This window comes from Octodon degus, unplaced genomic scaffold (assembly GCF_000260255.1).
Source record: "Octodon degus isolate 3935 unplaced genomic scaffold, OctDeg1.0 scaffold00021, whole genome shotgun sequence".
NCBI lineage: Eukaryota > Metazoa > Chordata > Mammalia > Rodentia > Octodontidae > Octodon > Octodon degus.
The window spans coordinates 10,996,568-11,009,614 of record NW_004524597.1 but is presented as its reverse complement, the minus strand read 5'-3'; the positions used below and the strand labels follow the sequence as shown (position 1 = coordinate 11,009,614).

General features: G+C 46.1%; 1 protein-coding gene across 2 annotated transcripts in view; it reads right to left on the bottom strand.

Annotated features, from left to right (window-relative positions):
• Positions 1–13,047, bottom strand: part of Lmf1 (lipase maturation factor 1) — a 108,089-nt gene that overhangs the window by 28,973 nt on the left and 66,069 nt on the right. For both annotated transcript variants that reach the window (XM_004628125.2, XM_023711714.1), the window contains one exon: positions 4,154–4,219. In XM_004628125.2, the coding sequence (XP_004628182.1) occupies positions 4,154–4,219 (66 nt within the window). The remainder of the gene's footprint in view (positions 1–4,153; positions 4,220–13,047) is intronic.

Genomic DNA, 13,047 nt, shown 5'->3' with positions numbered 1-13,047 from the left:
TTAGTGCAACATGGAGAAATGTTAAGGTACAAATTTCTATGATCAATGAGGCTGGAGAATCTTGAAGTTCTAGTAAGGAGATAATAAAAAAACAAAAGAGACACACGAGCCAATGTAAAAGAGCTCATGATAGTCAAAGCTGGAACAACTTGAGCAACAAAATAAAAATCATAACAAACTAAAAAAAAGATTGAATATAAATAGAGGGAGGGGAAGAGACACCTTTTCTTTACAGAAGAATTCCAATTAATGTAGACAGACACTTCTCTCCAGGGCTTAAAGCTTAATATTATACTTTCATGGAGAAAATTTGGAAAGGAGGAAGAATACAACGTCTCAGAGAAGAAATTACCAAATACTACTATGGTCAAATGATTAAAGTTAATAGCATTAGAAAATGATATTGATATCATGAGTTAGCTTTTGTGTGTGTGTGTGTGTGTGTGTGTGTGTGTGTGTGTGTGTGTGGTACTGGGGATCGAACTCAGGACCTTGAGCTTGCCAGGCAGGTGTTTAAGCCACTGAGCTATCTCCCCAGCCCTCTATGTTGATATCATGAGGACATCTGACTATGAGTTTTCCTCAAACCCTACAGCTACAGTGGTGTAATTATGACAAAAACATCAGAGAAACTCAAGTCATGGGACATTTTACAGAATACTTAAATAGATGGTCACATGAAGATCATGAAAAGTTAAAAAACACTGAAAAACCATCACAGACCGGAGAAGACTAATGAGATCTAATGACTACATGTAACATGGCATCTTGGATTGGGTCCTGGAAAAGAAAACACAAGGTAGTAAAACCAAAATAAAGACTGGAGTGTAGTCAATAGTAATGTACTAATGCCAGTTGCTTAGTTTGTAGATGTATTACAGCAATGTAAGAGGTTAACATTAGGGAAAACTGGGTGAGGGGTACACAGAAATTTTCTGTACTCTTTTGGCAATTATTCTGTAAATCTAAAATTAAAGTAAGTTATTATTTTTTTAAAAGGCAAAGCAAAAAAATATTGTATAATCAAAGTAGTTGAAAGTTCTTGTCCTAGTAACCTGTACAGAGCAAAGGGTTAGCATGGGAACAGCCCTGCCACCAGCAGCCATTCTTTGCCATTCTAAATGAAGCATTGTGTATTTTATTTTATTTTTTCCCCATAATTTTATTGAGAAACAAATAGCAATGAGACAGTTTCAAACCAAATTGGTAGGACAGTTTCAATAATTAACACATTGCATACATTCTTCCTACTGATTAATTGCTGTACAAGATGTGGACATGATATCCTATTTACAAACACTATTAGAACAAATCCCTCTATTCATCAAGAGAATGTAACTATCTATCCTAACCATTTTGAATACACAGATACAAAATGGACATTCATCCATATCCCCTTTTCTTGTTTAGTTCTGTCATTTGAACATTATAGGTGTGTGAACTCAGCAAAATATTCTAAAAGAATCCAGTAGTCCATAATAGTATTGGATCTTCCGCTTCACTGGCAATGCCAGAAATTGTTGACCTGAGTCCCCTACAGCTCAACATAACACCATGGCTTTACTTCTTATACTTCGTTTTTATACTTTTCTGCTGGATGGTTAAGACCAAGATAAAGCAAGATCTATGCAACAAGAGTTGTAGCTTTTGGGTCTGATAAGGTCAGTGAAATCCCCTCAGGATTTATCCTGAGATCCTGTACCTCAGATTGTAGATCCTTTGTCAGTGTCAGACAACTGGATAAGTCACAGCCATTGCTTGGCCAATGTGCTCTCTGTGAAAGCCTGAGAGAAAGTATTGTGTATTTTAAAGATAACTGAATGAACATAAAGCTGCTAACAGGTGAGATGCATTTGTTTTTCTTCCCTTTGTAAGTATGGGAGGTGGAGGCTCCTGGGGGCATCTGTGAGGACAGGTTCACTAAGCTGGGATTCTAGCTGTCTGTTGGAGTGGAGCCCATGGGCTTCATGTCCAGGCCTTTGGTGTACATCACGTCAGTGGATGACTGGTCTTGAGGTGAGCACAACACCTTAGGGCTTGGGCATGAGCCCAAGAGTCACTGTGAGCAGCAGAACCCAAGAATACAGGGCTGCTCCCAAGACCATGAGTTAGCAGGCAGGCCCATGACACTGTGATGTCATGATAAACATGTACTGACAGTCTGCAGCTTTATGTTTTAAACTTTTTTTTTTTGAGAGTGTGTTCATTAGATTAACTGATTAATTTTTTTATCCCCCAAATTTATGATGATATAAAAGTGAGACACGTTCAGTAGAAACCATACTTTGAATCCTGACCTATTCCCGGGCCAGTGACACATGATCCCCTTCTCAATGATGGGCAGCAAGTCAGCTGCAGCCCTAGAGAATAACTCATACACTGCAGTGTACTATGGTGGTGGTTGTGAGGTGGCGGCGAGAGGAGGCCTTTGTACCTGCCACAGGGCACAGCTGACCTGAGTCAGGGCCTCCACACTGCATCTGCTCTGGGCTCCTGGTGTCTGTTCATTATGAAGCCCTTCTAGCCACAGAACTCATGCTAAGGAGGTCACTCCTGGGGTGTTGATCACAGAGGCACCTTCTCTGTGTGTGTGTGTGTATGTGAGAATTTCTGCCCACCTGTCCCTTGGGAGGAGGACTGGAGATGGCCTAACCCCCCAATAACCAGTGAGTTCACCAGCCCTGTCTTGTAATAAAACCCTGCAAGACAATGGGGCTCAAGTGTGGGGGCCTGTATCGCTTCCCTCTGACCCTCCTGATTGACAGTTCTGTGATAAGTGGCAATCATGAGGAAACTATCCTGAGTCCTATGAGCTGTACTACAAATTATCCAATTTGAGGAGGTGCTGTGGGAGCTGGGTTGCAACAAACTGCACAGAGGTGGCATCTGAGCTGAGCCTGATGCTGGTGACTAGTGTCCTCAGGGAGGCTTCTTGGTCTCTGTTCCCCATACTCTAGCCAGGCATGCCCCAATTCCACCGTAAGCTGCTCATTTGCCTCTTCCTTACTCTAGAACTGGGACTTATGCCATCTGCCTGCCCTGTATTCAGCTCCACATCCTCTACAGACAGTGCCCCCAGTGAAAACTCTTCTACATGGTTTGAAGCCACCTCTATCCTGTAGCTGAGAGCTGTAGATGAGCACAGATCCCCGGCTTGGCAATCTGGAGAGCAGACCCGGTGTGATCTTTCGACAGGGATGGTTGGTGTGCTACCTCCCCCTGAAATCTGCATGCAAACAGCTCCAAGACTTTCCAGCACCTGGCCTGCGTGTGCGAATGGTTCACCAAAATATAGTCAGGTTACTTGTTCCCAGGGGCTGCTTCCTGTCATGGTGCTTGTGGGGTTCACAACATTTCCTCTTGGCATATTACTGGAAGTTGCTGATCAGGTCTATGGACAAAGAAGTTCTGGGGTCCCCAGAAGAACAGAGAGAGGGTTTCTGAGGGACATTTGATAGTAAAGACATCAGGTCAAAGAGAACCACTAAAGGTGCTGTTCTGATACGGAGGTACCGATACAGTGGCCCATGGTGCTGAACACACAACTGTGAGGGGAAGGCATCTCGGTGTTCAGACAGGATGCAAAGTGTTCACAGTTTGGAACTAAGAAGCTACAAAGGACAGTGAGAATCACAGAGATAGTCTCTTGGCCAAGAAGCACGCTGCAGACATCAGCTGTCCCAAGTCTGGGCTATGGGCTATGGACTGAAACATGGAGCAAGAGTCTCCTAGGACAGGGGTGAGTGCTGGCACCTGGATGTCAAGTGCTATCTTGGCTCCTGCCCTTAGCACATGGGCTTCCGGCAGGGACAGCGGCACAGAGAAGACTGTCCAAGGTGCTGAGACTTGGGCCTACACCTGGCAGTTGTGCCTGAAGCCCTGGGCTGAGGCCTGGGATAGGGCCTTTGGGAAACCAGCAGGGCAGCAGCCACACCTGCTGGAGGAGGGTGGGCTGTAGTGTAGCCCCTAGAGGGACAGTGCCCAGCTTGGCCCAGGGGCCTGGGAAAATTGAAATTCAGGTGGACTTGCCCCCAGGCTTGGCCAAGTGCTTGTCCCACCAGCCATCTACAAATCTTGTGCCCTGACTGTCCAGAGAAAGGTAGGACACCCTGCTTATGTGGAGCAGCACTGTGGTGGCGGGTGTGCTTCTTACCTCATAGTGGTAGTCCATGCAGGTGAGGTCCCACCAGCACTGGTCACCCCGGATTTTGATCAGGCCCTGTAGAGGTAAGAAAGCAGAGCATCAGGCATGGCTGGGACACCGGCAGGCAACAACGTGGCAAGACCTCCCAGCACTTGGGAGGCTGAGGCAGGAGGCCTGCTGTAAATTCGAGGTTAGCCTGGCCTATATAAGCAAATTCAAGGCCAGTTGGAAAAAAAGAAAAGTGAGGCCAGAGAGTCTGTGCTGTGAAGGGCTATGAACAATCAAAAAGTAAAATTTAACAAGCTGTACGGAAGGCAGACTCAGGACTTCTTTTGGTGGTGATGGTGGTGCAGGAGATCAAGTGAAGAGCCTTGCATATGCTAAGCAAGCATTCAACTGAGCTACATCTCCAGACCTTTTTATTTTGAGACAGGCTTAAGTTGCCCAAAGTGGCCTTGAACTCACAAACTTCCTGCCAAGTAGCTGGGATTACAGGCATGGGCCCCATTCAGGCCGTTTTGGATGACCACAAGTTAACAGATTTGTATTGCAGGTAGAAGGAAACAAGGGATTCCTTTTTATAATATCAGTACTTTCTTCAAAACTGATTTTTAAGTCTCTAAACATTATATAATAGGATAGCTATATGTCTTTGAAATAGACAAACTTCATAATCCACATGCACAAACCACGCTGTATAGATACCAAGGACAGTGTTAAAGGGATGACTCACAAGCTATCACCCCAACAGATGACGGGAAAGCTTCCGTGGAGGATAAAGTACTCTTACACAAATGAACCATTACTGTCACTTGAGTGAAACTCACACTCAGCCTGGGAACAGGGACCCTCCAGGTGGTAAGAACATGGGGGTGCTGGCAGAAAAAGTTTCCAGAACAGTGAAGAGCTGTCTGAATTGTGTCAGAGCAGGCCACGGACAGAACAGCTATGGAAAGCAGCGGCTCTGCCAGCAGTCAGTCAGCCCACAAAGTCCTTTCACACCGAGCAGTGTCTGGGTAGGAGGGTAGAAGGGTAGGAGGTCAGCTCTCAAGCATCAGCAGCACCAGGTGACTCCTAAGTCAGAAACACCTGTTTCCTGCTAGAACTGAAACCTTAGCCAGAGATGCAGAGATTTGGTTCTAATTTGTATTTCTTCCATATGAACCATCATTGAAGGTAAGAAATAATTTTAGGGAAAGAAGCCCAGTCTCTGCCAGAATCAGTGATTCCTGCAGCTATACTTATCCCTGGAAAAATTGGATTGGCCATCATTTACTTATCATCCATCATTTACTTATCATCCATCCATCCTTCACTACCCATCTATCACCTATTACCCATCCATCCACCCACCACCATTCATCCATCCATTGTACATACACTTATCACCCATTAACCATCCATTCACCCACCCACCACCCACTCCTCATCCATCAACCCATTACCCATCCATCCAGCTGTCTATAATTGATCCACTCATCCATGGTCCACCCATCATACATTTATCCCATCACCTACCTATCACCCATTATCTGCCCATCACTCATCCATTCATGGTCCATCCATTATTGATCCATCATTACCCACTCATCATCCAACACCTATCCACTTATCACCCATACATCATCTTTCCACCACTGACTTATCTTTCTATCATCTATCCACTGATCCATCCATCTATCTATCACCTATACAACTCTTCCATTACCATCCATCCACTCACCTATCCTTCCATCTGTCCATCATCAGCCCACTCATCCATCATCTATCCAATATCCACTTAGCCATTCATCCACCCTCTATCCACTCATCCATCCATCCATCCATCCATCCATCCATCCATCCATCCATCCACCTACCATTCACTTTCAGACCTAGACTGAGAGGCCATGAAGTCCAGGTGGGCACAAAAGAGGCCACATTCTAGTGAGGGTGGACAGGCATGTCAAAGGGGCACCGAAAAAAAGGCCAGGAGGAGTTTCTCAGGCTGTTTTGATAAAAATCACAAACGGCTGATTTATAAACAGAAATTTATTTCTCACAGACTGGAGGCTAGACATCTGAAGCCAGGAATGCTGGTATAGTTGGTTCTGGTGAGGGTCTGTTTCTGAGTTGTAGATGACTGACCTATTGCTATGCCCTCAGATGGCAGAAAAAGAGTGAGGAGTCTCTCAAGGGACCCTTCTATTAGGGCACTAATTACACTCACAAGGGTTTCCCCTAAGGTGATACTAACATGGTTGCTGTGTAATGATAGTAGTGTGAAGGCTTAGGTCATGCATGTGAGCATGGCAAGACAGGTGTGTAGGGAGCAAAAAGGATAGGAAAGGCCAGGACATGCAAACCCAGAGGGTCCCTGGAACCCAGACCCAACCCATGGCACACTGCATGAGGCCAACCACAGCAAAGGAATGGTGGTGCTGGTTAGAAAGCCCAAGATCCAGAGGCCATCAGGAAGGACAATCAGAATTCTGGGCAGGTATATAAGTGAAACATAAGAGGTACACTAGGAAGTTGAGGAAATGGGCTGGTACTGGGGATGATGCACAAGTGTAAGAGCCAACAGGGATGGTGGCCTGGCCCTGGAAGACAGAGCTCAGATGCAGCAACTGGCCACCAGAGGGCAGATGAGAGATCCCTGGGGGACCTAGAAAGAGACCAGGGACACCTGCAGGAACCCTGTGTGGATGGAACACACCGTGTTTCCTCCTAACTAGAAGAGGGGCCACTTCCTGCTTCAGTGTATGTCTCTAGCGTTGCTCAGGTCCCATGGGTACCCGCCTGCTGACATTACAGGACAGCAGTGTGTAACACTGAGAATCACATGGAGCCAGAGCAGTGCTATTTAGAGACTTGCTGGCTGTGTTATGGTGAGGACCGAGCCAGTCTACAGAAACTGGTTCAGTCAGATCACAGGCACCACGAGGCAGTGCCCAGACATAAATCTTTTCCTGCACATCTATGGTGCTCATACAAGTTGGGAATGTCCATTCAACCAGGGTCAGACTGAGCCTACCACCAGAGACTCATCCTGTATCCACTCAGGCAGAACTGATGGCTTCTTCTGCTGGGCAGGAAAGTGGGCGCCACTTTGGCATCTGTGAAGCTCAGCATCCTACATCCCCACAGAACCCAAGAGTGGGACTCTTTGGAGATTCAAACCAGGAAAAAAAAAACACAAAATAATTAAGATGTCACTCAAATTCTAAGTTGATATGAGACACTTAAAAAGCTGAATCTTCCTCCAGGAGTGGAGAATAATTATGCCCTCCCTCAGCTCACTCCAGCGTTGCAGATGTCAGATTTCCACAGCTTCTTTCTTCCAGAGGAAGTGTCAAGGGAACAAAGCTCTCTTTGAGCCTCTTCCAGCCCAAAATTAATTTTGAAAAATGCCACAGACAGGCCACAGCATGCCAGACCCACAGGAGCCAAGTGACCTACAGTTGTCCTGTGACCCTCCTACCCCCTGCTTGAGAAAGACAGCACCAAGATGCTGGAACATTCCAGGCCAATGGATGATGTCTTGATTTTGCACTGAGTGGGGACACAGGTGCTTTTCAAAAACTCACTCTGAACATGGAGATGCCCTGGCCTCAAGCACAGAAAGGAAAGCCTGAATGCTGCTTTGGAACCTTGGCTGGAGAGGCCAGATGACAGCCTCTTTCTGCTCTGTGAGCACTTAGTCGGACCTTTGCTTCCCTAGAGTAACAAGGGCTGGAGGACTAGCTGTGCCCCTGTGAGTAGGCGCAGGGCGCAGCCTCAACCAGCATGACTGTCTCTCTCTCATACAGGAACTGAACTCCCACACAGGTTGCTCGCATGCTCTGCAAGACACTGCAGCTCAGCACCACAGAGACTAGCGCATGGTTCACTCGTGTGATATAAGCACATGTTCGCCAGCTTCCTAAGACTCAGTTGTCTCCACGTTTGGAGGGATCAGCCCAGGTGTTACCTAGAGCCCCCATCCATGCCAGACCTCAGGCCAGATCAGCTTTTGTGGGTTAGGGAATTGCTGCTAGAGGTGGTAGTGCCACCCAAATGTGCTCAGGTTGCAGACTCACAAACAGCCCCTGGCTCAGCTGTTTGCAAAGACTAGGGTGTAACTCAGTAGTGCAGCATTTGTGCGGCATGAGCTGGGCTCTGGGTTCAACTCCCAGCCACAGAAAAACATTCTGGATCTCAAGGCTGTAGTCTAATGATCCAGTAAGGACCTGGTCAGAAAAGCGAGGACAGCCTTTTCCCCGTGAGTAGAGCCCCGACACCTTCTGTGAGCAGCAGGTGGCCAAATCTGAGGGTTGCAGTGAGCCTTGAAAGCCCTGGTCTGAAGTCACACGCTATAGTTCTACCAAAACACCACTACCTCACAGCCCCAAACTGACTATGACCTAACAGTTTAGTGGTGGAAATGATGAAAAGAAAAATAAATTCACTGCAGTTTGGTGCCTCCGAAGTATACAGATATGCTGCAAACACTCAGAGCTTTGTAAAGAATCATCTTCTAGAGGTTACTGTCCTATTTCAGCAAGTTATACCACTACATAAATTCATTTGACTGTGATAATTTTCTTAATTTAGAAAAATCCAAGAGATTTCAGTGTCACTATCTGTTTCCCTTTTCATCAGGCAATGTGGGATTAAACAACGTGTCTGAGCTTGTGAGCGCTCTACAAAGGTATGTCTGGTAAGCATAGTTCTTTGTAGTTCGTGGCAGGATAACCAGTGGATGGAAACTTTCTTGCATGAGGGAAGAGTAGCTGGTAGAGCTGTTTTGTGTAATCCTGAAGTTGCTTTGAAAATCACCATGACAACTCTGGAGTGTGAGCGCCTCTGAGGAAGGGCTGTGAGAAGTGGGCAGGGGTTCTGAAAGTCGCTGGCCACATTAGGGACCTGATGCCTTTTTAAGCCCCTGAAGATGGCTATTTTTCTGCCCCTGGCTGCACTGAGACAGACTGCTGAAGATCAGAGACTTGAAGAGGCCCTCACTTGGGGTCGTGGGGTGGAGGCCTGCATCTGGGGGTCAGAGGTCAGGACACTGCAGACATCATGTTCCAAAAATTCCCACCATGTCTCTGAGCCAGAGTCAGAGGTCTGCCCTCTACGGCTCTCCATGAAGAATGACTGAGACAGAAGAAAGCCCCTTTTCTCTACTTCTGCCCACGCTAATGTAATAAAACAAATTAGAATAATTGCTCTCGTTTTGGAGTTGGGTTGCCCAGGACGAGGGAAATGACAAGGACATCCGTTCGATTCTGGTCTTCATAGGGACAGGCTGCATTCCGACATTTATTTCATTATATTTAATATGATTTTACTAGAGGCGCTCTTACTCCAAGAAAGAGCTCCGGCGACATCAAAGCCTGTTTTTGTCTTGGTTCCTTAGTGAGCTCCTCTCTCCTTTGCTAACGGTGTCTCCACCCTATTTGCTAACCTTTCAGAGCCGCCCACGATCCCACACTTCCCTCGGGCCTGAGCACTCTGGGGGCGGAGCTCGCTCACATGGAAACAGGTTTTAAAATAATCCTGGTTCATTCTGTTCAGAACAGTCACTGGGCCTGTCAGAATGGGCCTGGTGAGCTTCCTGGCCAACCAGGCTGTGCCTCAGCAGTGTCTGTCTGGTTCCTTCTCTTAGTGTCTCAGCTTGGGCGGTAGCATGTGCTGGGACACAGCAATCACCCACGAGCAAATACGAAAGCATTCCCCTGTTCAAGGCCACACACTCAGCGCTGAATCCTGGCAAACAAGGTCACAGACCTGGAGGTTAGGAGACATGCTGCTTCTGCCCAGCTGTGTACCCCAAACTCTAATCTGTCTAGGACTCAGGTCACTAGTCTGGGAGACAGTGCTGCCCAGGGCTGGTCTTTCCACATATCCCAGGGCAGTGCCCATGAAGTTCTTTGCATTGGGCAAGGTCTAGAACACCTGATCACATGCTGCAGGCAGGCCCTATGGGCTGTGTGGACCACAGTGGAACTTGATGGGCAATGTCTGGGGGTGGGAATAAGTGGAGGGGGCTGCTGAGGTGGCACACATGGATGCCATCCTCAGTGCCTCTTACCCAGTCCACTGCTCCTAGGCTGAGGAACTGCTCACCCCAATGCCTCAAACTCTGGATCTTCTCTCCCCCAAAGAATATCTTTTTGTTTCCCATCCTGTGGCCACTTTTTTACATTTTCTGCCCACACAAGGTCTCAACCTTCCTCATCACAACTGCCCTTTGCTGGGCACAGGGCTCTAGGCCTGTGGCCTAAGCATAGGTAGCAAAAATCCTCTCTTATACTGCAGGCAGCCAGGGCCACAGCCATCCTGAAGATGTGAGCGAGGCTGGTGAGACCTGTCTGGCTGACCTTTCACTTCCTGTCACTGGCTCTGCCTTGGCTACTGCCACAGCATCCTCTCTCTGCTGTCTGAATGACAGCTGTAACAGATTTGTTCATTACCAGCAAGGTGTGTGGTTGCCATGGCTGCATCTCACAATGTCACTGTCACCTGTTCTGGCATCAGTATAAAGCTGCTATGATTAATACAAAATCAGACACCCCATCTTACACGCCCAATCCATGTGTTCTGACACTGAAAATAAGCAGTTTCAAGACCTGGGGGGGGGGCACATGGGATACAGAACACTTCCATCACCAGAAAACATTCTCTGACCCCTTTCTGTCAACTGTGTATTCCACATATCTGACCCATGCTGAGTTTTCACAAATGATCATCATGAATAAGCATTATACACACGAATTGAATCATACACTTTTGTTTGGTATCTGTTGAGATGGCAAATAAAAATGGTTAATCCAGCCCGACTTGTCCTAAGATGTCACCTTCTTGGACATACACCCAGCACACCTTGGCTCCTGTGCAGTGTCTACCCTACTGCCTCACCACCAAACGCTGGTCCCTTTCATCTTATATACACATCATGACATGATGTCTATCCCTGATGGGCCCATGGAGGTCTCCAGCCTCCATCAGAGAGCCATGTAGCTCTGCCAGAACCTACAAGCTACGTTCCTAGGAGCAGAATGCTGGTTATGGCTATGCCCAACAGCACTGGATGCTGGCCGTTTTACAGTCACTCTGCGCCTTGAGTGTGCAGTCTCGTGGCTTTTAAGTTGTCACTGGCCAATTTTGTGCCTTCACTTGTAAAGTTCTTTTGTTCTCCCTTTACTGTTGATTTCTGGGATGTGAGTTTTGTCAGATGTGCTACAAATGTTTTCCTAGTCTATAGCTTGTCTGTTCATTTTATTAATGGAGTTTTTGTGATGAAATTTTCATACCAACAAACTACCACTTTCTTTAATGGTTAGTTCATTTGTGCCTTGTCCAAGAAATCTTAGTCTATGCCTATGTAATTGTCTATTATCTTCAGAAAACTAGGATTCTGGCTTTTTAAATTATCTATCTATCTATCTATCTATCTATCTATCTATCTATCTATCTATCTATCTATCTATCTACCTACCTACCTACCTACCTACCTACCTACCTACCTACCTATGTATTTAGTATAGGGTTTACAGGGTCTCACTATACAGATTGAACTCGCAGTGATCCTCTTGTTTTCAGCCTCCCAAGCACTGGGATTACAGGTACACACCACCACGCCCAGTCTCAATTGCTGTCTCAGTGTGCCCTGGGGGTGGGCCTGGCACAGCTCACTGGGGATTGAACCCTGGTTTTTGCTCCTGCCTAAGCAGGTGCTTTAGTCCCCTGAGCTACCTGGACGGTCCTTCTGGCTTTTATCTTTATGAAAAAGACTCTTTCCTATTGCCTTACTTTAGTACACAGTACCCAGTTCTTCTGAGAATATCAGCTTTTGGCTTTATATAAGGTACATGATCTTTCTCAACTTAAGATTTTGGTGTAGGTGAAGTAGCGGGCAACATTCCTTTTATTTACCTACACAGATAGCTAATTATTTCAGCATTATTTATAAAAGATGACTTTTTTCCCCCCTTGATTTGACTTGGTTCCTTAGCTGAACATATACTGATAATAAAGACAAGGGCCTGTCTTTGGACTCTGTTCTCTAACACTGATCTATTTTTCTACCTTTTTCTAGAAAAATAGATCAGTGTTAGATCAGTCAAGTCTCTAGGGCTGGCGAGATAGCTCAACAGTCTAAAGCACCTGTGCTTAGGCAAGCTTAGGCAACTGCAGGGACTGTGGTTTGATCCCTGGCACCACATGCTATGCCAGTCCTGACTCCAGGGCAGGGTGTGTCAGCCACAAAAAAAAAGACTGATTTGTAGCTTTATACTGTAAATAAAAAAATTACACTGTAAAACGAGAGAGTATAAGTCTTCCAACTCCCCCCCCCCAGCCCCTGCAGTACCAGGGATTGAACTCAGGACCTTGTACTTGCCTATTCTACTGAGCTAACTCCCCAGCCCCAAGTCCTCCAACTTTGTACTTTTACAAGATGTACATTTCCACAAAAATTTGAAATTGGCTTCCCAATTTCTCTCTCTTTTTTTAAAAGCTCATGGAGAGTTTGATGTCAATTGTTTTGAATCTATAGAGAGAATTGGTCAAAACAGACATCTTTAAAATACTGAATCTTCTGATCCACAAACATAGTTTATCTATCCATCTACTTGGGTCTTTTGACATCGTATGATTTGTTAGTGTGCATGTGCCAGACATATTTAATCAAATTTATTATGAGGTATCTGAAAGTTTTAAAATGCAATTGTAGGTGTGGTATTTTCAACTTGTATTTTCTAATGATTTCTAATGATTTTTTTTTTTTTTTAATTTAGGGAAGGGTCTACAGGGTATTCAGGGTCTCACTACTAGATCAGACTCATAGTGATCCTCCTGTTCACAGCCTCCCAAGTGCTGGGATTACAGGCCGTGCCACCACGCCCAGTCTCAATCCCCGTCTCAGCACACCCCGGGGG